Genomic DNA, 27,239 nt, shown 5'->3' with positions numbered 1-27,239 from the left:
ATGCCTGGTATAAGCTCTCCTGCCTTGAGTAGGGGTTGGACTAGAAGACCTCCAGTGTCCCATCCAACCCTATGATTCTATGTTCTATGAACTGTAGAAGTCTGAAAGAACCCAGCCTGGGAATATATCTACCATAAGATGTACAGTCAGCTTTATTTTCCTTTATGTGTGAAACTTTCATTCCAACATCTAGAAGGTTACTGTATATGTGGCTGATCCCAGATTTAGAGCCCATTTGGTTTTGGTTTTGCACGTTTCTTTATTTGTCAAATTATAGTGCTGCCTTTCTTCCAGAAGCAAAAGGCAATGTTATGTAGTGGTGGTTCTCCACCCATTTCTGATTTTCTCCTCACAGGAACAGCCCTGTGAGGTAGGCTGAGTTGAGAAAGCATCCCTTGCCAAAATCATGATCGGAGGATGGACTTAATTCCATCTTTTGCCCAACATCTTAACCATCTTGCTCCTTTCCTGAGACTTACTTACAAGGCCTTCTCTCCTACTTGCTAGATTCATTGAACAAAACAGACTAGAAGCCATCTCCAAGAACGCCTTCAGAGGACTGAAGAGTCTTCTCCATCTGTGAGTATTTTGTGGATGTCTTCCTAGTTCCTCTTTGGACTTCTGGAGTTCTGGCAAAGTTTATCACACAACTTTGCTGACTATTTATTTATTAGATTTTATATCCAGCCTTTATTTTGGCTAAACTCAAAAGTGGCATGCATTTGTAAAGGTCCCCCCGCCCCCTCCACAGCAACTGAGCCTCAGACAGCAATGATGTTGTATGGTTCGGATGCCTTTATTATCCTGAACGCTCCTTCATTTTGGTGCTTGGTGCTGTCTGTTGTTTGCTTGCAGACATTTCATTTCCCAATTAGGGAACCTTATCAGCACTGATGATATTCCCTAGTTGGGTCGTGAAACGTCTGCAAGCAAACCACGAAGCTCGGAGAGATCAAGGACTCCACAGTTCAACCCTGAGCTACCAATATTCTCTTCTGTTGGGACTGTTTCATTTGAACACACAGCATGTTCCCAGACCTGCCAACTTCCTCTAAGGATATTCTTTTTCCTTTCCATGCTCACAGGAATTTAGCCAACAACAACTTGCAGACCTTACCAAGGCACCTCTTCCGAGGCCTGGATTCGCTGACTTCAGTGTAAGTTGTGGGTCCAGCAAAAAGAAACAAGAGTATGATTTTGGATAGAAAATGTTACTCAGCCTCATTTCCAGTTCTGCTTAGGAAGGCAACCAAGGGACACAGGTCCTTCACATATGCAATCCAAACAGATGAATATGTCACACCAAAGATAGTCAGCTGTCCACTGGCTTAATTGATGGCTTAGAGTCAGACCCTCAGCTCCCCATTACCCAAAGGAACATAAGAATTGCACAGACCATGCTCGACCTATGAACGGTCACTAAGCGACTGTTCAAAGTTACAACAGACATCCCCACTCCAAAGTTACATAAGACCCAATTCCAAATTTCTAATGGCAGCCCCCTCCCCCCACAGTCACATCGCTGCATTTCAGGGGCTCAACAACTGGTGTGAATTTGCAGCACTTCCAATGTCAGTTGACCATGATTTATGAAGTGTTTGCTGAAAATGGTCCTTTCCTTCATGATTAAGACACAGTGAACAGTGGGTTCGCTTAATGACAATGGCTTCACTTAACAACCACCACAATAAAGGTAAAATCAGGTCAGCCACATGATGATCCGCTTTACAGGTGTCACAAATTGCAACCGTAATGGGCAAGGACTATACGTAGTCCATTATACCTGGAAGGTGTTCTTGTATATAAAAGTTGGCACCTAAGTCAATGAGTCTCATTGGAAAGGGATGAAACATCAGGGATTTGCTTGTTGTGCTGCTTGATACAAAGACGTGTCTGTTGTTTAAAACCAAGGATAGCTTTTAACATCTTAGGTTAGTTTTCAGGCTTGCCATGGAAGAGGTGATCTGACAGCAAAAAAGATGGGAAGTGTTGCCCCCTAGTATAGTTTTGGTGAGTTTTCATACGAGATGGACTTAACAGTGGGTTTTGCAAAGACAATAGACATCCACCCAAAATTGTATCATCAGATTTTGATGGACCAGCCTGAAGATTTCCCCAGGATTACACAGGGATTGAGGGCTGGACGTTTTCTGATTTTGGCTTGGGGGAGGAAGAGAAGGATGTGAACTATGGCAAGTAAGAGAGATGGGCTGGCCAGAGAATGAACCACCTTCTGCCCCAAGTAACCCGAAGCTTGGAAAGGCATCCCCACCCCACCCCCAAGACATGAAACTGGCCCTGGGTGATCCGTTTTGCTGCCCTCCTGGCGATCACCCACCGACTTCTCTCTCGACAGGGACTTGCGGGGAAATGCTTTCCACTGTGACTGTAAGCTGAAGTGGCTGGTGGAATGGTTGAGCCACACCAGCGCCTTGGTGGAACCCATTGAGTGCCACTCGCCGGCTGAGCTGAACCGCACCAGTCTCAGTGAGCTACGGCCTGGAGGGTTCAGCTGCATCACCACTGGTAGGTCATCCTTTGTCCCAGGGGTTCCCTCCGGTGAGGAAGGACTGACGGTCCTACCAGGAGTCAGAGGCCGCCAGCAAGTATGACTGTCCCGGAAGGGTCAGCCAAATGGGTTAGCTCTTTGTTTTGGTTCTCCCTAATGGGGAGAAGAATGGTCTTTGTTGGCTATTTAATGATGATGATGATGATGATGATGTTGCAATGGACCTTGGAGGTCATCTAGTCCAAACCCCTGCTCAGGCAGGAAACCCTATACCATTTCAGACAAATGGCTGTCCAATCTCTTAGAAACTTCCAGTGTTGGAGCATTCACAGCTTCTGGAGGCAGGTTGTTCCACTGGTTAAGTGTTCTGACGGTCAGGAAATTTCTCCTTAGGTCTATGTTGTTAATTTCCATCTCATTGTTTCTACTCCTGCCTTCGGGCGCTTTGGAGAATAGCTTGACTCCCTCTTCTTTGTGGCAGCCCCTGAGATATTGGAACACTGCTATCATGTCTCCCCTCGTCCTTCTCTTCATTAAACTAGACACACCCAATTCCAGCAACCGTTTCTTATATGTTTTATGGCTGTCCAGGTTGGAAGCAATATTCTGGAATTGATGGACTCTTGGATCTGCAGTGGACACAACTTTTGATAGCCTGAAAGCTGAATTTGGCTTTCGGAGGGCATTCTGGGGGATGCAGTTCCAAGAAATGGGCAGGGCCGGGCCGAATCATAAATTTGGCTCCTTGTTGCATTAAAAATTGCAGTTCAGCTTCAGGGTGGGCTTGAAGGCGTGATTAAATTTTGCAAGGCAATGCCTGGAACTCAGAAGGGAGTCTCTTCTCACTTGCTCTGGGTTGACCCAGCAGGATTCATCATTGTGGATCAGCCAGAAGGCCTAGCAAAATATATCAGAGTGAGCAAATAAAGATGTTCTGCATGGAACATTTCAACACAGCATCAGCCCTTGCAGAAATGCATTTATTAATTAATTGCATTCCAGGTTGCCAACTAGTTGAAGGCCACCGAGGATTACGAGATTCCATCCCTGCTCGAATGCTAATTTCCACCTTCCTCCCTACAGAACTTGTTCTCTTTGACACTTTGCCAGAGCAGTCTCTTTCAATAGAAACATTCGTCTACCATGATGAAGAGAATTTGGTGATTGCACAGCCCTTTACTGGACGGTGCAACTTCTTGGAGTGGGACCACGTGACTGGGAAGTTTCGCAGCTATGCCACCATCAATGGTAAGAAACCTACAAGCACACAACACAATCACTTTTCTCCTACTAGCATTACTAGGTGGAGACATTGCCTTCATTGTTCGGAAACATACAGTGGGTGACATTCAGCAACACCAAGCTATACCCCATAATGAATAAGGAGCTATCTTCTCTACCCTTTTATGCCTATTAAATTTCTCTGTAGTTTGTAGGTCTCTAAGCTGTGGTCTGTATTTAGCTCCGATCCTCTCCTTGACACAGATACACACCCAGAGGTTTGCTGCAATATTGTAGGAGAACAGCAGGCAAAGTTGTGGGTGGTGGAGGAGTTAAGTGTGTCTTCAGATTAGAATCCTTGCATTCCCACAAGCACTCCAAACCCAACCCATGCTGAATTCCATTGACCTTTATCTGGGACCAATTTAGTTGATGATAATTAAATAGATAACTAAGGTAAGTAAGCATCACTCCATCTTTCTCCTTTTCAGGTTCTTCCACTGTGGTCTGCAAACCTTTGGTGATTGAAGGTGAACTTTTTGTGGTGGTAGCTCAGCTCTTTAGAGGATCCCACATCTACAAGCGACAGGAAGCTACAGGACAGTTCCTGCACACCCAGGTCATCGAGAGCTCCCGTATCCGCAAGCCCAATGACATTGAGGTCTTCCGAATGGAGGGAGACTGGTATTTCATCATGGCGGACAGTTCCAAGGCCGGCTCGACCACGTTGTACCGCTGGAACGGTCACGGCTTCTATTCCCACCAGTCCTTGCATTCTTGGTATCGTGACACAGATGCTGAATTTCTGGAGATTGCTGGCAAGCCTCACCTCATCTTGGCCAGCAGCTCTCAGCGCCCTGTTGTCTATCAGTGGAACAAGCAGCAATTTGTGCGCCGTACGGACATTCCTGATATGGATGATGTCTATGCTGTCAAGCATTTCAAGGTCAAGGATGACGTGTACATTTGTCTGACACGGTTTCTTGGAGATTCCAAGGTGAGATTGGAGATTGGGGAGTTTGGTCACTCCTTGTACTTGCTTCCCTGGGGTCACGCGTTTCACCGAGCCCTAATGTGGCTTGTCCACAACCTCCAGAAATGTGGCTATTTGGCCTAGTGTGTTGGGTGAATCCAACCACTGGGGCTTGCAGATCAGAGCTTATAACTGAGCCTGTGTGAGCCTTAAGACACTCTGGCATTTTCAAGTAAACCTGATGCAGTTTTGAGCATAGCCTGTAGGAGAATATATTTGTGCTTGGTGAAAACTATTACTTTTGTCTGCTGCCAATCAAAAACATGTCTCAGTGAGAAGCACAAGTTGTTACAATTGATGGCCTGAAGGCTAGACAGATCTAGGATGACCTCCAGATATGTTGGATGTCAACTCTCTTAATTCCTACCCATCGTTAGGAAAGCCTATGAGAGTTGAAACGTCTTAACGGTACCAGCTGCTCAAAATACCAGTGTTGCCATCCCATCTCCTTGATGGAAGATTTTGAGTAAAAGGCTGGGCTGCCATCAATTAAGACATAAATCCGGGTTCCTGCACTAAGCAAGAGCTGACCTTTGATGGCTTACGCAGACTTTTACTCAAATGCATATTTCTGCAGGGTTTGGTATGGCAAAGCAGAACCTTATCTGAGCTTCTGATGAGAGCCATTATGTCACATTGCCATTTGTATTGGAAGCACATAAGCAGGTGAAGTAATGATAAACTGAGCAAACAATAAATAGCACATACATATGTACATGATATGTATATCATGCACGTATCATGTACATATGTACATATGTACATGATAGGGACGCGGTGGCTCAGTGGTTTAGGACACTGAGCTTGTCGATCAGAAGGTTGGCAGTTTGGCGGGTCAAATCCCGAGTGCCACGTAACAGAGTGAGCGCCTGTTACTCGTCCCAGCTTCTGCCAACCTAGCAGTTCGAAAGAATGTAAAAATGCAAGTAGAAAAATAGGGACCACTACGGTGGGAAGGTAACAGCGTTCCGTGCGCCTTTGGCGTCTAGTCATGCCGGCCACATGACCACGGAGACGTCCTCGGACAAGCGCTGGCTCTTTGGCTTTGAAACGGAGATGAGCACCGGCCCCTACAGTTGGAAATGACTAGCACACATGTGCGGGGGAACCTTTACCTTTACCTTTTTATGTACATGATGGTCCAAAGAATAAGCTATCTGAGGTTGGTGTGACTACTATTGTGCACCACTTTAGTTTTATCCCAGCAAGAAAATAGGTGCAGGATTTAAGCTTGGTCCTTTTTCTTCAAGCTCAAAGCAACTATCCTGGTTCTGGACCCATTTAGAGATGAAGTTGAGCCAGATACCTCCTTCCCATTGTCAGGTTGGAGGGAGGGAAGAATTAGGTTATTTAATCCAATTTCACCTGTGCTCTCTTTGCTAGCCTCAGACTATAAGGCCTCCAATTAAAAATTCTGGGATCTTAATGAGTTCTTACATTAAGTACATTAAGTCTATGCCTTAATGGTTCTTGCTAGGTCTGATCTTAGCAGAAGAGAATATGCCAAGGCGTATGGTTCAATCTTGGCTCAATCAAATCTAATTTATTGAGCCAAGATAAATCTGAGCCAAGTTTTTCTTTTCCAATATGTTATGAATCAGGTAGATTGCTCATTGAGAAATAAACGAAATCCCTCTCCTTGGTTGACTCCCATTGTTTTCCACTCTCTGGAGAAGCCTTGCATCTGGACTTAACATTGGCTTCTTTTCTCCCATAATAACACTCACATCTCTCTAAGACTTGCCATGCTCATAGTTGCAGCAGACATTGCCCTGGGCTTGCATACCTACACACCCTTTTACTGAAACTATCTTAAAGAAGTTGCAATTGAGTCTACTTCTGCTCTCCACAGGTGATGCACTGGGATGGTTCCATGTTTCGAGATGTCCAACAGATGCCTTCTCGCGGCTCCATGGTCTTCCAACCGCTGAGCATCGCCGGCTATCGCTATGCCTTTCTTGGCAATGACTACTCCTTCAGCAAAGTCTACCGCTATGACCCCATCACTGGCCTCTTCCAGCACTTCCAGGAGCTCAACACCCAGGCCCCGCGTTCCTTTGCCCACCTCAACGTTGACAAGCAAGACTTCCTGATTGCCTCCAGCTTCAAGGGCAAGACACATATTTACCGCCATGTCATCATAGATCTGAGTGCCTGAGCCTAGCGACAGTGGGGCTGGGAGGCTTTGATCAAGAGTAGGAGGCAGCTACCGCAGGGAGAAGCAGTCCAGGAGAAGACCGCTGGCTCCTGGAAAGTGCAGTACCAGAGGCAACCACTAGGGGGACAGCATTGGAAGTAGATGCTGTGTTGAGGGTGCACTTCTCCAATGGCACAAGACACCAGCTGGCCACCAGTTGGGAGCTAGGCAACTGATGAGCCGTAATCAATCACTAGCAAAATGCAACTTGAGTGGCAGCAGAAGTCAGTAGATTTTTCTTTTCTTTTGACCTGCCAAATGATGATAAAACTGATGCTGCCATTGCAGGAAAGGGCAGATAGCTTGCAGTTTTGCAGTGGGGTTAACTCAGAAACCCTCACCAACAAGGTGGAGGTCAACCCTCTCCAGAATGGCTCAGAGTTTCCATTCTTCTTCCCCATTCTATCATTTCCTAACAAGGATGAGGCTGATTCAGTTGAATTTTCTTCTTCCCTTTTAATGGATTCCTTGAAACCTTTTTTTTTTTTGCTTAGTTTGCCTGCTTGCTTGTATGGCTCTATTTTCTTTTGAAAACATTTTTTTTTAAAAAAATAGTTGTGCAATCATGCATCAAATAACTGTAACCAGTCCTATGCGTGCCTGTTCAAAAAGCAAACACCGCTATGGCTGAGTTCACACCATGCGACAGAGCCGATTAAAATGGAGTCAATAGCTTGGGATTCAGTTTGGGGGGGAATCGTAATCTCTTGTGGAAACCAGGCCACGATATTAAGTTATCCTAAGGGGTTTTTTTGGCTATCCCAAGTCGAGGGCCCAAAAGGTTGTGTGAACACAGCCAAGGAATCTTGGAATACCTTCAGATGTCTCCTGGTATGAGCTTTGTATGTTATACTTCCCTAGGAATAAGTCCCGTTGATCTTAACTGGGATTAACAGCCCAACCCATAGATATTGGTCTGCCTCCCACTCAGTCCTACTGGAAGCTTGCCTCAACCTTTGCTTGAATAGGCCACGTTTTTTTTCTGAGGAACATTTTCCTGCCTTCAGCAGAGGTTTTTCCAAAGCAGATCTACATCAAGCAATGTTACAGTCATTTGCTGGTTACATTCAGTATGTTTTAATGGCTGTTTTCTATTTCCCAGTTTAAGGATGCATAAACACACACAATGCTAGGCATCAAACTATGTCGGGGAGAGACGTGACTGAAGCACAAGCTTAGTGTTAAGCACACAAGGGGTCCCAAGGAATCTTGATCAATCGGAGGACTTTGGAGGGGGAGAAGAGAACAAAGTAACATAAGAGGCGCATGGACTCATTGATAAGATGGGCAGATGGGAACCCTTCTGGACAGAACTGTTAGCTGAAATAGAGGTGGACTTGCAAGGAGTACAGTCCAGCATTTTATTTTCCGACCATAAATAACCATTATTCAGAGCCATCAAATCTCCTAGGAGAGGAGATACTCTATTGTGTATCTTGCTCTCGCTGGACTGGGAGAGACACAGCTCAGGCAGAAAATTCACCATGTGTGTGTGTTGGGGGGGGTGTCTTCAGAACGACAGGCTGATTTTCCTCTATGGGCTCCCCTTTGCGATGCGGCATCCCACATACAATACATTGTAAATAAAAGTCAATATATTGTTTGAGGGGCTCGTGAGTGTTCGGACTTGTCTCTGTTTTCCAAATGCTGAAGGAAGCATGTGGGGATGCTAAAGTAAAGGTAAAGGTAAAGGTTCCCCCGCACATGCGTGCTAGTCGTTTCCGACTCTAGGGGCCGGTGCTCATCTCCGTTTCAAGGCCGAAGAGCCAGCGCTTGTCCGAGGACATCTCCGTGGTCATGTGGCTGGCATGACTAGACGCCAAAGGCGCACGGAACACTGTTACCTTCCCACCATAGTGGTCCCTATTTTTCTACTTGCATTTTTACGTGCTTTCGAACTGCTAGGTTGGCAGAAGCTGGGACGAGTAACAGGCGCTCACTCTGTTACGCGGCACTCGGGATTCGACCCGCCAAACTGCCGACCTTCCGATCGACAAGCTCAGCGTCCTAACCCACTGAGCCACCGCGTCCCCTTGTGGGGATGCTACTCAGAGCCAAAGGGAGGAAGATCAACCCCCTGGCCTTGAAACAACAACTGGACTGCACCCACAGCCATTTTTGATACAAGTTCTTTGCAGTGGTCAAAGCACTGAAACACTTCAGTCGAACATTGAGCTGAAAAAGGTAACACGGCTATTGGACGTATTATGTTACGAGCAGTTTCTTTAGCTAGGATTTGTTGAATAAGCCGCCATTGACAGGGTTTGCCCAGAAGGGTAATCCAGAAACTGAGCAAGCCATATTCTCAGTGGTACAGAATGAAGCACAGCTAATCCTCGACTTGCAACCATTGGGTTAAGTGACCGTTTGGTTATAATGATGCTGGAAAAAAGTGACGACCGGTTTTCACACGACTGTTGCAGCATCCCCAGGGTCATGTGATCACAATCTGGGCACTTGGCAACCGGCACGTATTTATGATGGATGCAGTGTCCTGGGATCAGGTGATCCACCGTTTGTCAATTCCCTGGCTGGGTTCCGACAAGCAAAGTCGATGGGGGTAGCCAGAGTCACTTAAGGACCACACAATTCCCTTAACAGCTGTGGCAAAAAGGTCATCAAATGGGACAAAACTCACTTAACCGCTGCCTTGCTTAGCTATGGGCTCAGTTGTGGCCGTACGTCAAGGACTACCTGTAGGGGAGCAAGCCAGCATAAGTTGCTTGTTCCTGATTTTCTGCATAATACAACACAGACCTTGTTTAGTTAATCAATTCCCACAAAGTAGATCTCTACTCATTCTGGTGGCCAAGCAATTCTGTTGCAGCGTAACGTCGTTACTAGATTGGGGGCATTTTTTTTTCCCTTGGATGCATCAGAGAGCCTTTACTCTTAACAAGGCAGTCAGATTTTATTTCACAAAAGAAATGCAAGAAAAGGCAACAAAACAAGCCCGTGGCTTGTTGGTCAGGAGGAGAGCCATTTCACCAAGAGTCGGGGCCGGTGGTGGTCATGGGAAGGGGCTCCATTCAGCACTCGCTGGCTCCTAGAAGACGTGGGTGAAAAAAACCAAATAACAAGGCACATTTTAGGCAAGAGAAATGGTGTGGTTTTTCCCCTCATCCTACATAAACGATTGACTCGGGAGAGACGGAAGGCAATTTGTTCACTTACCTGCAAGGGGTTGTTTCGGTGCCATGGTGACGTGCGTGCTAGATGGGGGGCAAAAGTTGAGGTTAAGGAAGCTGTAGCCCAGATTTGCATCCTCACTCCACCTTCTCGTTTTGGGAAAGGAGATTCAGGATTGCTCTTGTCCCAAACAAGAAGCATGAAGCCCAACTGTGCTTACTCAAGTGATCTCAACCCTGTGTTTCTCAAACCTTGCAACTTTTAAGAGGTGTGGACTTCAACTCCCAGAATTCCCCAGCCAACATGGCTGGCTGGGGAATTCTGGGAAATTAAGAATCCACTCCTCTTAAAAGTGGCAAGGTTGAGAAACACTCTCTCAACTAGAGTCCACCCCTTCCAATCCAGCTTAACATGCCCCGTAGCTGTTTTAGAGAAGCTCTCCTACCTGCTTTTCCTTTTGGGCTTGCATTTGCATTTTCCACCTGGTGGGGAGGAATGAGAAATACAATGATTAAAGCAAGAAAAGGATAGGGCAAAATTGCCAAGGTCAGCTGATACATCTAAGGCAGCTTAGCGGGCAAAACAGTCAACTTCAGTTCCTAGAGCGGCTGGAGAACATCTAGTAGGAAGCAGGAGAAGCCAGTGTGTTGCAATACTCTGCAGGTTAGAATTCAGTGTTTCCCAGCCTTGGCAACTTTAAGGGATGTGGGCTTCAACTCCCAGAGTTCCCCAGCCAGCCATGCTGACTGGGGAATTCTGGGAGTTGAAGTCCACATCTCTTAAAATGGCTTGAGGTTGAGAAACACTGAATTCTAGATAGACCTGGGCTCTTATTACAGAAGACAATGAAGTTCTGCTGCAACTCCTAAAGCACACTTTGCATATGGACGATATCGACCAGATTCATAGCCTACATTAAGCCATAATTGTATTTCACCATGGTTGAGCCAAAGCCAAGAGATCTATATCATGGCATGGTGGAGAATGTGAATCCAGATGCAGGGAGTCTGCAAGAGAGTGTTGAACATCCAATGGCCCAAACTAGGTAGGCCTCATGAAGACGAATCCTGGGAATTGCACATCATGGACTCCCCACCTCTGCTATGAAAAATCAGGGTTAATTGGAAAGTGATCACTAACATTTCTTCAAAGCCTAAACCCTCCTGGGATTGATTAACGCATTTTTGTTCCATTGCCAATGACTTCACTGGAAGGTGGGGTGGGGGGGCGTTTTCCTATGAATAGGCAGAGGGAGAAACCAACTTGGATTACAGAGGGTAGAAGATAGGAGTAAGTAATTGTACCAACTACAGGTAGTCTTCAACTTAAGACGACAACTGAGCCCAACGTTTCCTGTGGCTAAGGAAGACATTTGTTAAGGAAATTTCGCCCCATTTCACAAACTTGCTTGCCACATTTGTTAAGCGAATCGTCGCAGTTGGTTAAGTTAAGCAACACGGTTGTTAAGTGAATCTGGCTTTCCCCCCACTGACTTTGCTTAGCAGAAGCTCACAAAAAAAAGTGATCACATGAGGCCGGGACCCTGCGACCATCATAAAGCTTGTAAGCCGCCCTGAGTCTTCGGAGAAGGGCGGGATATAAATGGAATTAAAATTAAAAAAAATTAAAAAATAAATGTGAGTCAGCGCTCAAGTGTCTGAATTTCGATCGCGTGACCATGGGGATGCTGCAGCGGCCCTAGGGGTGAAAAACGGTCATAAATCACATCTTTCAGCACCGTTGTAACTTTGAATGGTCACTAAATGAACCATTGCATGTCAAGGACTACTTGTAGTAGTTCTTGGCTCCCAGTGACTCCTCTTTTGAAGGAGAATGCAACTTGTTTTACCCTTGTGTAATTTTCTACTGCACAGTGATGGGGCAATGTGTGTAGACAAGAGTTAATCCTTGACCTCACACAGCCAAATGTCTTGGGGTGTCTGTGGTCCATTCTTGGTGCTTGGGGTGAGTGTATATCTATTTAAAGTATATACACATTAGCCTGCAGCCCAAAAGGCTTACAGATCAAATTACTTTTAAAAATAGCAGACCTCTCTTTCGGGTGACGACTGTAAAGAGAGAGAGAGAGAGAAAGCGAGAAAGAGTGTGCAAAAGGAAAAACAGATGGGGAGGGCAAAGGAAAAACAGATAAACCAAATATGTACAAAAACCATCTCATTAGGAAGGACTGAAAGAGAGGAAGGAAGAGAGTAATATGAACGCTTCCTCAGAAGGATCATGACAAAATAGTTTGACACTTCAACTGGGAAAGGATATTTACTTGGCCCGGGGAAGAATCTGATCCTAAACATACATTATAAAACAATACAGCCTAAAAAAAAAGCCGCCTTCTTTATTAACAGCCAGAGCAAAAGGACTCTACACAGACAGCATTTTCCCAGTCTCCCAGAATTGTTCTCTTCGCTTAATTGTTGTTTCCACTTACTCAGGAGGATAACAATTCCCATAACACAGAGAATGCCTGCAAAGACCATACCACCAGTACGGAGCATCTTCCAATCTAGAAGAGAAAGGAGACCACTGAGTGTTGTTTTTAGATTAGCAGCAAAATCTGTCTTGCTCACTTCAATACTACCCACTTCACAAGAAAAAAGTGGGGTGAGGACAGCTTCCCCCTGGGCTGAAGAATTCCGGTTGGCTAAGAAAGAGACAGTTTGTGTTAAGGGACCAGTTTGTGCAAATGAAAAAAAAATAACATTCTTGACAGAGACGCATACAAAATAGGCTACATGAGTGTATGGATGTGGGGGAAAAGGCTGTTACGGGGTACAATCTTTCCCCCTATTTTTTCCTGCTTTTTATAAACCCTACATCCACATACGCGCTATTAAAACATTGCTGAGAATGAGATATATGAATGAACCTTTATTGTCAAAAGCACAACCATGTATACATTGAGATTGGCTGAGCCTCCCTTCGTGCCCCCCACCACCACAACTCACAGTGACAACAAACCCACCATCTTGTTAATTACTTACCGTAATTAAAAGGGTCATCGTTATCTGGATAAAGGAAAAGAAAGATAGTTAACATTCTGTTGCCTGGGATCTACAACTCTAGTTAGTTAAGTAGCAAAGGATTCCAGGCTACATCTTTGCAAGAAACCAACAGTTCCAAATAGGTTCGGTAATTTTGCAGCAAAAAACATTGACTTGTGTGGAATGAACCCTGCCTTATTCTTGAGTGGAGAACTAGTAGCTCCCCAAATGTTGCAGAGCTACAACACAAACTATACAAGCCAGCATAGACAATGGCACTGAAGGTGATGTTTGGGAACATCTGGAGGACTTTACCCATACCTTATTATACTTTACCCATACCTTACCCATACCTTATTGAGATTGTAGATCTTTCTGTCCTACTTCTGTTTTGTATCCTGTCCACTCTTATGTCTCACTTCCCCAAACATGTCACTCAAAGAATCCTCAGGAATAACCTACTCTTTATAATAATAATAATAATAAAGTTGGAAGGGACCTTGGAGGTCATCTAGTCCAACCCCCTGCTCAGGCAGGAAACCTTATACCATTTCAGGCAAATGGCTGTCCAGTCTCTTCTTAAAAACCTCCAGTGTTGGAGCATTCACCATCTCTGGAGGCAGGTTGTTCCACCGGTTAATTGTTCTAACTGTCAGGAAGTTTCTCCTTAGTTCTAGGTTGCTTCTCTCCTTGACTAGTTTCCATCCGTTGCTTCTTGTCCTGCTTTCAGGTGCTTTGGAGAATAGCTTGACTCCCTCTTCTTTGTGGCAGCCCATGAGATATTGGAACACTGCTATCATGTCACCCCTCTCTCTTCTCTTCATTAAACTGGTGATCAGCAGATCTTAATCCCTGTTGTCTGATCTCAATGAAGCCCTGAGGAATTTCATCTGCCTTGAAAGAAATCTCTCCAAATCCACCACCTCTAACATTTCTCTAGATAGAAACTACTAAAGCCGAGGAGGGGCATCTATGATCTCCTTCAGAATTCTCCAAAGTGGTCATTATTAACCCCCAAATGTTGATGGGATATCCAAGGGGTTGTTATCATTATTCACAGTGCTATGAACTAAAGTAGTATTTATTAAGTTATTTTCATATAATAAATCTTCGGGATTGATGAAGGCATCAATGAGATGAAGAGCTTGGTGACCCCTGGTCTAGTTTTTCATGATCAGCCTGATCTTCAGTAGAATTTCAAAGAGGTCTTCTGCCCTTCTTTACAGGAAGACATCAGCCTATGAAGTTACTCACCTGCCTTCAGAACAGGAAACCCTGCAAAATTGAGATGAAAAATATTATCGAGTGATGACAAAAATACAGCCCTCCATTTCTGCCTCCCAATTCTAAAGGTACTATAAAGATCAGAAGGACTGGCAGAACCTGGAGGCAGAATTAAAAAGGGATCTGCCTAGAATCCTTACATAGCCAGAAGCAAACTAAGTCCTGCCATAAATTCCACTGAACCTTATCGAATTCCAAGCAAGTGCTAATTAGTTGGGAAGATTGCATAGGCAATAAATCAGTTTAATTGGACTTTCACTGGTGGACCTGATCTTTTCCGCCTGACAGATTCCCAAGGATATTCTAAATCTACTCTAAAGGAGAAGACCAAAGATGAAGAAAAGTGGCATGAACATTTACCAGCCAATAGACAAAGGAAGATATTCATGGCGGTGGATTTCATCTTGATACAGAATGAGATCTAGGAGGGAAAAAGAAAAAATGGCCAATTCAGATTTTCTATTAGCCAACTCTATGTTCTTAACTCATGTAATTAAATAAGATTATATTCTCTCTCTCTCTCTCTCTCTCTCTCTCTCTCTATATATATATATATATATATATATATATATATATATATATATATATATATATATATATATATATATATATATATATATATATATATATATATATTCGTAGATTCTCGCGGGTGTCTGTATGTGTAGATCTAGAGTCTCGGGTTTCTTCCCGCGTTCCTTTCATCTTCAGAAAGGTGTGGCGACGTTTCGACGAAATCCCATCCGTCATCATCAGGCCGGAGTGTTTCTCCTGCTCCTGGTAGCAGCAGGAGAAACACTCCGGCCTGATGATGACGGATGGGATTTCGTCGAAACGTCGCCACAACTTTCTGAAGATGAAAGGAACGCGGGAAGAAACCCGAGACTCTAGATCTACATATATATATATATATATATATATATATATATATATATATATATATATATATATATATATATATATATATATATATATATATATATATATATATATATATATATATATATATATATATATATATATATATATATATATATATATATATATATATATATATAATTATTATTATAGTGACATAAATGGAAAATTGTAACCAAGAGTATAAATATTTGCCAGAGTTATATCTCCTGGGATTCTTTCTTCTTTTTTTATAAATATTTTATGGGTTTTTAACTATAATAATCTCCAGTGCCTGGTGTACAACGTGTTGTCTTGGTTTATATTTTAACAAGAAAAAAGGACAATAATAATTAATTAACAATCAATAATGATTAAATTTGATAATTCCATAACTAAAATATTAATTAATGATATAGTTCTTTGATCTTCCCTTCTCACATTTGTATTCTCCTTCTTCAACCTTAACCAAAATGTAATTCTTAATATTTTCATTATGTAAATGATTAGGTATAGGCATTTTTATATTTATACAAATAATAATCTCTATGTATAACATTTTTTTAGCTTATATTATTCTTATAACCATCACCTCATTAGTTCAGCATGCATCCTATTTTCATAATTTTTGTTAACGCTTAATTTCCCTTATGTTCAATCCAATTCTTATCATAATTTCTTCATATGTTAGTTATCTAGCTGTCCAAATTTTCCCATTTAGGTACATCATCCCAATATTTGATGTCATGCATTATAAAAATACTACTACTGCTGCTGCTGCTGCTATTATTATTAGTAGTAATAGTATTAGTAGTATTATTAGTATTAGTATTATATTGACACAAATGGAAAATTGTAACCAAGAGCATAAATATTTGCCAGAGTTATGTCTCCTGGGGTTCTTTCTTGTTTCTGACTAAAGAAAGTTCCCTTTTGATTCATCTTAGACCCAAGTCTGGGCAATAAATGACACTCAAGACTGGCCATAACACAACCTTATTTCCAGCACATTTCATAGTAGCAAATTCCCAAACTGAATTATTTCTTTATGCCTGTCTTGATCCCTCCAAGATTTCATAGGGAGATCTCCTGATGCTAGTAGCATTTGGGGAAGAGGGAAACAGCTTCTCCTTATCCATTTCATTCTCATGCAGAATTCCTTTCAAGACTTTAGGGCTGTGCATTTATGCAGAATTGCGACAGGACAAATGGGTAGATGTCATGCTTGCACTCAAGGCACCCAACACCAGAAACAAGACTCTTACTCAGCGGTGGGGCCGGTGTGGGGTGGGGGTTTCCTGATCTTGCATCTAAAACCGGACTATAACTGCCCACATCCCTCATAGTAAGAGAATGCTGATGGTTGGGTGTCATCAGCTACAACCGGAAGGTGACTTTTTCATTATTCTTGCACAGACCATCTTATCTAACCTGATGCCTCCCTAAGATTATATCTTCCTTGTTGCCAAGCTGGTTTGGCAAACTGCCATGGTAATTAAGAAGAATGGGAATTGTAGTCCAGCATATCTGAAGAATTGGGGGATTGGGGGAGGGGAAGCCTCAGCCAGACATTGCAAAATAGTCTTTTTTTTAACTGTCTGGGGTCACAGGAAGCTTCCTCAGGAAGCCTCAGCCACTAGTTTAAAATTCTGTTTTAAAGCTTAGAAAATGAAAATTGAAGAAGCTGACAATAATTAGTTCCCCAATGCAAAACTAGAACTAAAATAAAATATTAAAAAAATAAGTACAGCAACTAAAAAATTCCACCAAGTAGCCCACGCAGCATTTCATAGCATTTCTGAAAAGATTTTTTTTTACATACTTGGCAGGGGGGGGGAAGTAAAGTTTTATTTTTGTTAAATTTTATTACATTTATTTGCTGCCCATCTCACCAATAAAATGACTGTTGCTTAGCTGAAAGCCTTCTTTGAATACACAAGTTAATACAGAATAACAGGATAAGTTCTGACACTGCATTCAGTCGTATCTTGATTTAATATTAAACCATTAAGCCACCATTAATACATTAAACCATGAAACACTGTTTACAAATTACAATGACTGAATTCATACAACGCCACATACTGGCTTAAGCTCATGCTGTGAAAGTCACCTGAGATCCTTTCAGACTGTCCTTTCCTTAATAATCTCAAAATTATGCTACAAATTCACTTTTCTTCTGCCCTTAAATAAATGTATTGTGATGGTGTCACAGGTAAGAATCACCAGAGTGTTGCCAAGAGAATACAATATTTCTGGAACCACCTCTAAAATCACATAGCAAGCAGAATTTTTTCACACACACAAAAATCCTTATTGAGAAATAGCCTTGAAAATGCATTTTGACAAAGTAGATGCCACCTTTGTGACAATCTCAGAAGGAGTCAAACGTAGAGCCTTGTGTGATGATCAGAACATTTTAGAAGATAAATATGGGCAAATATGGAAGGAGTAAAAGAGAACGAGTCACAAGATATGGCTATGTATGCCTGTAACCAAGTAGAATCCACGAGTGCCTAACAAAGGTGGCACGATGACAGAATATTCCAAACAGAACGACTGCCTTATCTGTGTTCTAATCCTTTAGGATGCCCATAGGAACCACCTGTTAACGGTCCGGTGAACAGAAAGCATTTTTGAATGATGAATTGCTTTGGAACAGCTCAACTCCATTTTGACTACTCCAAATGTGTGGTCTTCTATTCCCAGAATCCCCCAGAATGGCCATGCCAGCTGGGGAATTCTGGGAACTCATTTGATGCATCGGCTGGGTCTTTTGAAGTCTGTCACTTAAGAAAAAAGGAACCATGAAAGTAACAGAAAGAGAAAATATTTGATCTGACCAGGGCTAATCCTGAGGAACTTTTATATTTGAAATTACTAGCTCCAAAGGATCGATCAAAGCTAAATCATAGAAAAAAGAAGAAGAGCAGGCAGGAATTGTTGAGAATCCATAAAGGCAAACGTGTGACAAAACGCCAAATGCAATCGGTAAGAACCAGCTTGTGTGTAGTGGATTCTTTTTTTTGCTAATATTAAGCACAGTAGGTTGCATAAGACCCAAGCGTGTAATCTACTCCCTGCAGTTAAAGGAGCAGTCACAACATGTTGAAAGGTAATATAGTTTACCAGTGTAGAAAGCAAGGCTACAAGTCGGTTCCAGAGAAAATTTCTTGGCCCTTAAAATCTCAGAGCAATACTGGGTCAAAAGCTGGAGGTGCAGAAGACAACAGAAGGCAACTCCTTTTGGTGGTCCCTGAGACAAGCTACCACATCTGCTGCAAAAATCCAGATGCCCGCTAGATGCCGATAAAACTAAGAAATTTCTGCACCTCTCTGCTTACATACCTAGTGATCATCTGCTTTTCTACAGCCCAGATCGGCAGCCCTTTGTAGATTCTTCTCCAAATACAAAGGCTAAGATGGGCTTCAGGCTGCTTAAACACAAGAAGGAAAATCCATAGAAAGAGGAAAACCTGCCCAGGCAAACGTCAGTGACACAGGCCCTTCCTCTTTACGCCCTCGGATCATTTTCTAGAGCCGTATTTCTCAACCTGGGAAACTTGAAGACGAGTGGATTTCAAATCCCTGAATTCCCCAGCAAGCCAGAGGTTCTCCAGCCAGCCCCAGATGGAAACACCCTGCTTCCACATCAGAAATCAGAACGTAATTCTCAGATGGAAGTCTCACGCTGGGGGAAGAAAGCTGGCGGAGCGGCCTTCAACTCCCTCAATTCCCCAACCGTAATTCTGGATACAAGTAGTCCTTGAACCATTGCAGCTGTTAAGTTAGTAACCCAGTTGTTAAGTGGACCTGGCTTCCCCATTTTACTTTACCTGTCAGAAGGTCTCAAAAGGGGATCTCACAGGTACACAGCAACGGTCATAAATATGAACCAGTCGCCCAACATCTGGATTTTGATCACATGACCGAGGGGGGGGGTGTGCCGCAAAGGTCGTAACTGTGAAAAACAGCCGTAAGTCACATTTTTCAGGGCTGCTGTAACTTTGAATGGTCACTAAACGAAACGTCGTAAGTCGACTACCTGTGTTGAAGCCTACACTGTCAAAATTAGAAAGGTGGAGAATTGTGTTTTAATACATTGTGCAAGGGGCGGAGATTTCAGATTCCAACTTCCTTCGAGCAAGCATTGGCCGGTGTATTAGGCTAATAAAGGACTTTTAAGGTAAACAATGCCTCTAAGTCACTTGAAAAGCCCAAACGTCGGAAACTTGACATACACACCTTCAAGTTGCCCAGCTTGAAAAGCCCTGCTTTTGGAGATCAGGATCCACTTCAGGAAGTAGAAGAGAACTTAACTCCCAGGTGGGAGAGGACCCCTTCCTGAAGGAAGAGAGAAGAACCAAGTAAGCTAGATCAGGGGTCTCCAACCCCCCCCCCCAGTCCGTGGCATGCCAGCAACCGGGCCAGGCAAACAAGCAAAGCCCCATGCAAAACCACTCACTCTCCGATCCGTGGAAAAAGCTCTCTCCACGTAACCAGTCCCTGGTACCCAAAACATTGGGGATCTCGGGGCTAGATAGTGGCCTGTGAAGTAGTAGGGTTGATGGGTGGGGGGAAACATTACAGGTAGTCCTCAACTTACAACAGTTCATTGACTGACTGCTCAAAGTTACAACAGCAGTGAAAATAGGGACTTGTGACCATTTTTCACACAACCGTAGGAGCACTCCATGGTCATGTGATCCAATTTCAGACGCTTGGCAACTGACTCGTTTTTATGACGGTTGCAGCCTCCCGGGGTCATGTGATCCCCTTTTGCAACCTTCTGACAAGCAAAGTCAGTGGGGAAGCCAGATTCATTTAACAACCAGGTTACCAACTTAACAACTGCGGTGATTAAACTTAACAACTGTGGCCAGAAAGGTCGTAAAATGGGGCAAAACTCACTTAAACGTGTCTCACTTAGCAACATAAATTTTGGGCTCCATTGTAGCCGTAAATTGAAGACTACCGGTATTATAATCAGCACGGAAAACTGGATAGTGCCTGCATGCAAGATTTGGGATAGAGAGCAGTGCTGCAAAGAATGTTGGAAAGTGTTACGGGTTTTGTGTCCAAAGGCACCGGGTGCCAAGGCAATAATCTGATTGGCAAAACAGAGAACAATGATCTCTTTGGAAAACTCCAGTTTCTAGCTCATTATGACAGCGTTATTGTGAAAGAGAAACAAGTTACTACAAGCCCAGGAAGCTTCTTTGGTTCTAAGCCAGCTCTGATTATAGCAGCTTTAATCCCAAAATGTAAAGCATTTTTAATTTTTTTCTGCAAATGAAGAGGGGGCCCGGTATTCACAAGTGCCAAGTTTAAAAAGAGATTCTGGAAGTGCCAAAAAGTTGCGTTATGAAACTGTATTATAACTTATGACAATAATTATCATTTCAGACAGGTTTGTTTTTTTAAAAAAAAAAGACAAAACCAGGACAAGTCAACCATGGATTTTAGAATAAAGTGGAAGGATTTACAACAGTGAATGCAGTGTGTGTGTGTGTGTGTGCATGCATGTCTGTACAAGTAGGAAAGTAATTAGCTTTTCTTTCATAAATCGCTTCTAAGAAACACAGGTTCAATTCTCTGCCAGTAATCCCTTGCATATTCTAACTGGTCTGAGGATTATATCTAAGTATGGTTTGTTTAAAGCATGGTTTGTTGACAAAAGCAGGATTGGCTACATTTGAAAAACACTCCAAGTCAAAAACTGTGATCTACAATCAGTAGATATCCATTACATACCAAATTAAAAAAAACCCAACACATATTATCGCACAGTGAAATGACTTTATAATGACTTGTCAAGCAAAATAGTTACTACAAACTATGATTTAGCCACACAATTGCCCGCAGCATCTGAAGCTCATCCTTCCACCATATAGTCTTGATTTGTAATGAAGGAATTGAGGAAAGTTCCTTCCAGAAAGTGAAACCACTGGCCAGATGTGGATCAGTATTTTCTAGAGCAGTAAGTAGATAACCTGACGTGTTCCAAAGGTCCACGAGTCATAACTAATACAACTGTCAACAGCTATGAGACTTGTAGTCCAAACATCCAGGTAGTCCTCGGTTTACAACCATTGGTTTAGCGACTGTTCGAAGTTGCAAGAGTGCTGAAAAAAGCAACTTACGACCAGTCCTCGCACTTACAACCGTCACAGCATCCCAACAGATGATCACAATCTAGAGGGTGGGCAACTGGCTCGCGCTTATGACAGTTGCCGCATCCTGCAGTCACACAATCCCCATTAGTGGCTTTCTCAGCTTCTGATAAGCAGAGTTATTGGGGAAGCCTGTGGGAAAGATGACAAGTCGCACTCATGTAATGTCTCCCTTCATGACTGATGCAAAAAGGTGATAAAATTGGGTGTGGTTGTGGGATGCCTCACTTAACCCCACCACTTAACGACCATTTTATAGTCTCATTTCTGGTCGTAAGTCGAGGACTATCTGTACAGAAAGCACAGGCTGATTATCCCTGTTGCGTAGAACTCTAATTTACAGCCTCCCCTCCAATCTAGCCGGGAGAGTTGCGGACGATATTTTCAAGTTGCTGCAGGCAAAATGCATGATCAGCTTCTCAGCTGTGTCTATTACCCGCCCTGTAGCAAAGTTCACACCAGGAAATAAAATAATGTAAAAGCAGGTTTCCACTTCGATAAATGTATACACTCATAGGGAATAAAAATAGCTTTGAATGGCCTCCTCTAATGAGAATTCTTGAAAAGTGTCAACAGAATAGGGAAGTTATTATATTATTTATCCACATCCTTAGGCATTGTATCAACATGAGGCTGGATCACTGTGAGAAAGCAACTGTTTTTATTCTAAGGGATTGTTTCCTAGAAGTTTCACATTGCTCCGTAGCTAGAAGCCTCCTATCTCAGAACAATGGTGATTATTTCTAAAATCAGGACAGGTCGTCCTCGAATTATAACAACTCATGCAGTGACTGTTCAAAGTTACAACAGCCCTGAAAAAAGTGACTTTTGACCATTTTTTACACCATTGCAGCATCCCCAGGGTCACGTAATTTCTATTTGTATGCTTGACAAATCAGGTTTATGACGGTTGCAAGTGTCCCAGGGTCACGTGATCCCCTTTTGCAACCTTCTGACAAGCAAAGTCAAGGGGGAAACCAGATTCATTTAACAGCCGTGTTACTAATTTAACAACTGCAGGGATTCAGTTAACAAATGCGATAAGAAAAGTAGAAGGGGGCAAAACTCACTTATCAAATGTCTCACTTAGCAACATAAATTTTGGGCTCAGTTGTGGTTGTGCTTCGAGGACTACCTGTAACACCCAGCTACTTTACATCCCAGGGAACTTTGTGTATGCCCCTTCTTTTAAAAACGTCCCTTCAAAATCTTTTCAAAAGTTTTCCGCTGATTAAAATGTGTCAAGCAGCACCATTGGCAACAACAAAGCAATTTAGAAGGGTTTTTAAAATAGTAATAATTTTCATTATGTTTTTTGCAAAACTTACATATTGCATTTCCTTAATACAGTGGTCTTTGTACGGTATTAACTAAGGTTATTAATGAACGCTGAAATTCATTGAAGAGAAAAAGAGGAAACAAAATATTATATCAGTACTAATATGATTTATAGGGAGTCCTCAGGTTACAACTGTTTGGTCAGCGATGTTCAAAGCTGCAATCTCATTGAACAAAAAGTATTCACAGTGGGTCCCTGTGGTTATGGCTCTCACAGATCCTTGCACTCACATGATCACAGTTTTTGAGATTTCCTGCTGGCTTCCCACAAGCAAAGTCACTGGGGAAGCTGACAGGAAATCAAAAGTCACATTCATGTGAGGTCCTTGTTTAACCACAGCAACTGATGCAAAAGGGATGGCTGAAATTGCTATCGCTAAGTGTCATGGTCAGGTGAAATCATGCTCTACATTGTTTATAACTTTATTGCTTGGTGATGGATTTCTTGATCTCAATTATCACTTAAGCTGTAAAATATTAAAGAGTGTAAGTTTATTCAGCTCTTTCACCCAGAATTAAATATATCATTAAAAGCCACTCCAGGTTGCGTCAAAGTAATTGCAGTCCAATAAAAGTTGTAGGGACGCAGTGGCTCAGTGGGTTAGAATGCTGAGCTTGTCGATCAGAAGGACGGCAGTTTGGCGGGTCGAATCCCGAGTGCCGTGTAGCAGAGTGAGCGCCTGTTACTCATCCCAGCTTCTGCCAACCTAGCAGTTCGAAAGCACGTAAAAATGCAAGTAGAAAAATAGGGACCACTACGGTGGGAAGGTAACAGCGTTCCGTGCGCCTTTGGCGTCTAGTCATGCCGGCCACATGACCACGGAGATGTCTTCAGACAAGCGCTGGCTCTTCGGCTTTGAAACGGAGATGAGCACCGGCCCCTAGAGTCGGAAACGACTAGCACGCATGTGCGGGGGAACCTTTACCTTTACCTAAAAGTTTCAGTTTTAATATTTTACTTAATATTAAGGTCTCCCTTCTGCTGTGACTTAATATGGTTTGTGCATGTTATTTTTTTTTAAAAAAAGGACAAAGCAAATTTTTAACAAGGATTAGAATACCGAAGTAGAAAGGAAGAGAAAAAGGAAAGCAGAGAGAGAGAGAGAGAGAGAGAGAGAGAGAGAAAAGGCTTTTGGTTCCTTTTGGTTTTCTTTTTTTGAAATAAATGTCTCTACTTCTTGCCTGCTCTCTTCCTTCCAGCTTGATTTAACCGTTCAAAATGCTGGAAAATGTGAAAACAAATTGATCACTTTTGTACCACCGCTTTGGGCAGAACCTAATCAAGATATTATCTTCCTGTAGCTTTTGCGCAACAGCCATTGAAACAGCTTTTTCCACTCCTGAGAAAGAAATGTTGCCCAAAGGAAATTTCTTTCAAATTTTACAGAACAAAAGATCAGAAGGTACATAATTTGCATACATATGGTGGCAAAGTATGCAGGCTAGGGAATTCTGGGAGTTGAAGTCCACATATCTTAAAAGTCTTGCCAAGGCTTATCTTCTTAAGTAACACGGCACTATAAGAATTGAAAAACAATGAACACCTAGAGATCTGATTCTCTTTAACCATGTTCTTAAAAGCCCTTTTCTTTCCCCCCCCCCCCCCGTGTAAACCTCTGTCAAGAAACTGGTCTTCTGATCTGGTTCCTTTGCTGATTTTCTTTTCCCCTGCCCCCCCCCCCCCGCACAAAGGAAACAATGTCTCCCAGCAAGACAAAGATGGAGGAAGGCACACAATCCTATCATTAGATAAAACTTTGTCCAGGACAAAAGTCCAGCTTCCCTTCTGCAGAATGGCAGACTTAATCTCTGAATACCAGCAAGGGAAGAACAATCCTTTTTATTACCTGAAAGCTATTAAATCTGCTGGCAGAGAACACCTTTGTATTTAATCCTGCCCGAGAGTTACTCGGATTTTTTTTTTTCCCTGCTCAGGTGAGACTGAAAAATTTCCTCCAACTCCACCAACAATAGCTAGAGGTGATGCAATTGTTTGACAAAAGGTTCCGGGTTTTCTGATATGCATGCGAAACAGGAGACTCCGCCTTGTTTTCCAAGTCACCAAAACAGAATACTAGGGTTGGAAGGGACCTTGGAGATCTTCTAGTCCAGCCCCCTGCTCAAGCAGGAGACCGCCTAGACCAGGGGTAGGCAACCTCGGCTCTTTTATGACTCATGGACTTCAACTCCAAGAATTCCTGACTCAGGAATTCTGGGAGTTGAAGTCCGGGAGTTGAAGTCCATGAATCATAAAAGAGCCGAGGTTGCCTACCCCTGGCCTTGACCATTCCAGACAAATGGCTGTCCAATCTTTTCTTACACCCTCCAGCGATGGAGCACCCACAACTTCTGAAGGCAAGCCGTTCCACTGATTCTCACTGTCAGGAAATTTCTCCTTAGTTCTAGTTTTGCTTCTTTCCTTGATAAATTTCCATCTATGACTTCTTGTCCTGCTCTCAGATGCTTTGGAGGATAGCTTGACACACACACACCCCTCAGTTGAATTTGATGTTGTCCCTTCAAATGTCATATGAATACGGATCTCGCCTATCTCTCCAAAGCAACACCCTCACATCATCCAGGTTATCCTTCAGGCCCAAAATATTTCTTCCTGCAAAAAGGTTTGGTACCCCTCCACAAATAATCCATGGCTAGAGGAAGTGTTGAGAATGTTGCTTTGAACTGCTGCTGGAAAAGGGGGATCGAAATCTAAAAGTTAACCATTAATATCAAGCTTACTTCAGACCATCCATCCTGCACTTCCACATTTCATTTTTTTGGACATTAGTGGTTTCCTTGGTGACCTCTAAATAAGTTGGTCTACAGTTCACAGCACACACAACGGGAATTGACAAATGTAATGTATCTGATGAAAGTCAAATCCTTTGGCCACCTAATGAGAAGGAAGGACTCACTGGAGAAGAGCCTAATGCTGGGAAAGGTTGAGGGCAAGAGAAGAAGGGGACGACAGAGAATGAGCTGGCTGGATGGAGTCACTGAAGCAGGAGGTGTGAGCCTAAAGGGACTCCAGAAGATGGTAGAGGACAGTAAGGCCTGGAGGAACGTTGTCCATGGGCTCGCAATGGGTCGGACACGACTTCGCAACTAACAACAACAAGAAAAATATATCTGAAAGGCATCGATTATTCTGTGAAAACAAATCAAACAGCCCTAACTGTCGCATAGTTTGGTCCCTCGAAGTTGGCATTGGCAATTGACCTAGAAACATCCCACAAAGACGTGGCTTGTTAAAGGCATTTTTAATTGAACACATCACTATGGGCTCATCCCATGCCCTATACACTAAGCATAAACAAGCCACAATATGACCTCATGGGACTGAAACCGGGATGGGAAGTTCCCCAGGAAGTCCCCCCACCTCCTCCCCGCAAGTCCACCCCTTCACCCATAAAAACGCAAAACTATGCACCCCTCTAAAATCTGAACCGGGGAAAGCTCGCACTTCTACGCCCGGCCTCTAAATAAGTCAAACCCATTTTCTGCACGATCCTTTCTGAAGAAAGGGCAAACACCCAGAACTGGGGGGGGGGGCGGGTTTCCCGATTCAACAAAGCCGCATATGCGCAAGTTGGGAGAGCCCACACGACCGCCAGCAAGGATGCGTGTGCGTGTTTTGCTGGTTTTTAAGTGCCCGCCATGATTATCGAAGTGCCACCCGGGTGCGTCTAGTTTGTGTTTGCTTGTTTTGTGTTGCAAGCTGGCCGTGTTTGTGGGGGGGGGGGCGGGAAAGTGGGAATCACGATTCAAGCCGCGTCCGCTGCCCTCGGGAAATTACAGGAGTTGCGAAGAAAGTGCGTGTTTTTTTGTTTTTTGTTTTCCCCTCGGGTGGGAGAGAGGCCCAGATCAGCCCACTGGGCAGCCCCGCTTCGCCCGGCCCTCCCCGGCAGCCAAAGAAAGGCATCGCCGGCCAGAGGCGCTGCTCCTTTCGAGCCTGCTTCGAAAGCAAAGCGCAACTAAGGAGGGCAAAGCCAAGTCCGGAGGGCTTTCGGCGTCTCTCCCAGCCGAGAACCAGGCCAGCCCGCAGGGAAACGAGCTCTTTCCCCCCAACCCACACACACACACCCCACGTTCGCTGGCCCAGAAAAGACCCGAGGGCCCCCCCCTCTCCAGGAAAAACGCCCCGATCCAGCCCCCTGTCGACCCCTGCCACTTACCCCAGCCGGGAGAACTCGGGACGAGCAAGGCAATAAGTCCAAACGACCCGGAAACCCAGCGGCGGGCGGGGGCGCCCCTCCTGTCGGCCTGGCTAAGTAGAACCTAGTAGGGCAGACCACACCCAAACCTGCGCGGGCAGGTACGGAGGAACAGGTTTCGCTGCCCGGGTGGGGGTGGGGGCGCCAAGGCGGCCGGGCCTCCTTGCTTTAGGGAAGGGGTGAGGAAGAGCCTTGGTGGAGCAGTGGGCTGATGCCTCCTTAAGTAACACCAGCTGCCTGCAATT

At 43.7% G+C, this 27,239-nt stretch overlaps 2 protein-coding genes across 9 annotated transcripts in view; one reads left to right on the top strand and one right to left on the bottom strand.

Moving 5' to 3' along the window:
- Positions 1–9,832, top strand: part of LGI4 (leucine rich repeat LGI family member 4) — a 17,080-nt gene extending 7,248 nt beyond the window's left edge. Inside the window, exons 4-10 of the mRNA XM_081334462.1 lie at positions 508–579; positions 1,086–1,157; positions 2,357–2,526; positions 3,593–3,757; positions 4,222–4,727; positions 6,616–8,640; positions 9,015–9,832. Coding sequence (XP_081190588.1) covers positions 508–579; positions 1,086–1,157; positions 2,357–2,526; positions 3,593–3,757; positions 4,222–4,727; positions 6,616–6,921 — 1,291 coding nt within the window. The 3' untranslated portion in view covers positions 6,922–8,640; positions 9,015–9,832. The remainder of the gene's footprint in view (positions 1–507; positions 580–1,085; positions 1,158–2,356; positions 2,527–3,592; positions 3,758–4,221; positions 4,728–6,615; positions 8,641–9,014) is intronic.
- FXYD3 (FXYD domain containing ion transport regulator 3) lies at positions 9,832–27,239 on the bottom strand. Of its 8 annotated transcripts, none has more exons than XM_081334471.1 (9): positions 26,956–27,086; positions 19,515–19,613; positions 14,733–14,793; positions 14,343–14,363; positions 13,089–13,112; positions 12,536–12,610; positions 10,535–10,571; positions 10,135–10,172; positions 9,832–10,006 (listed from the first exon to the last, which is right to left on the bottom strand). In XM_081334471.1, exons 3-9 carry the CDS (start codon positions 14,773–14,775, stop codon positions 9,990–9,992), a joined length of 255 nt encoding a protein of 84 aa, XP_081190597.1. In that variant the 5' UTR covers positions 14,776–14,793; positions 19,515–19,613; positions 26,956–27,086; the 3' UTR covers positions 9,832–9,989. The 8 variants fall into 8 exon arrangements, with proteins under 8 accessions (XP_081190597.1, XP_081190596.1, XP_081190595.1 ...); XM_081334470.1 differs by having other exon boundaries at positions 14,733–14,794; positions 19,519–19,613; XM_081334469.1 differs by lacking the exon at positions 19,515–19,613 and having other exon boundaries at positions 26,956–27,202.

The sequence above is a fragment of the Vipera berus genome (genome assembly GCF_964194415.1).
Source record: "Vipera berus genome assembly, chromosome: 9".
Lineage (NCBI taxonomy): Eukaryota > Metazoa > Chordata > Lepidosauria > Squamata > Viperidae > Vipera > Vipera berus.
This window is presented reverse-complemented; position numbering and strand designations above follow the sequence as displayed.

What these genes read in the sequence shown, in the direction of transcription:
- FXYD3 (XM_081334468.1), bottom strand. Translation starts at nt 16,285, where the DNA reads ATGAAATGTGCTGGAAATAAG. An exon ending in TGAAATGTGCTGGAAATAAG is followed by an intron (nt 14,794 to 16,264) that starts GTTGTGTTATGG and finishes TTTCCCTCCTAG; the next exon opens with ATCTCATTCTGTATCAAGAT. An exon ending in CTTCCTTTGTCTATTGGCTG is followed by an intron (nt 14,364 to 14,732) that starts GTAAATGTTCAT and finishes TCAATTTTGCAG; the next exon opens with GGTTTCCTGTTCTGAAGGCA.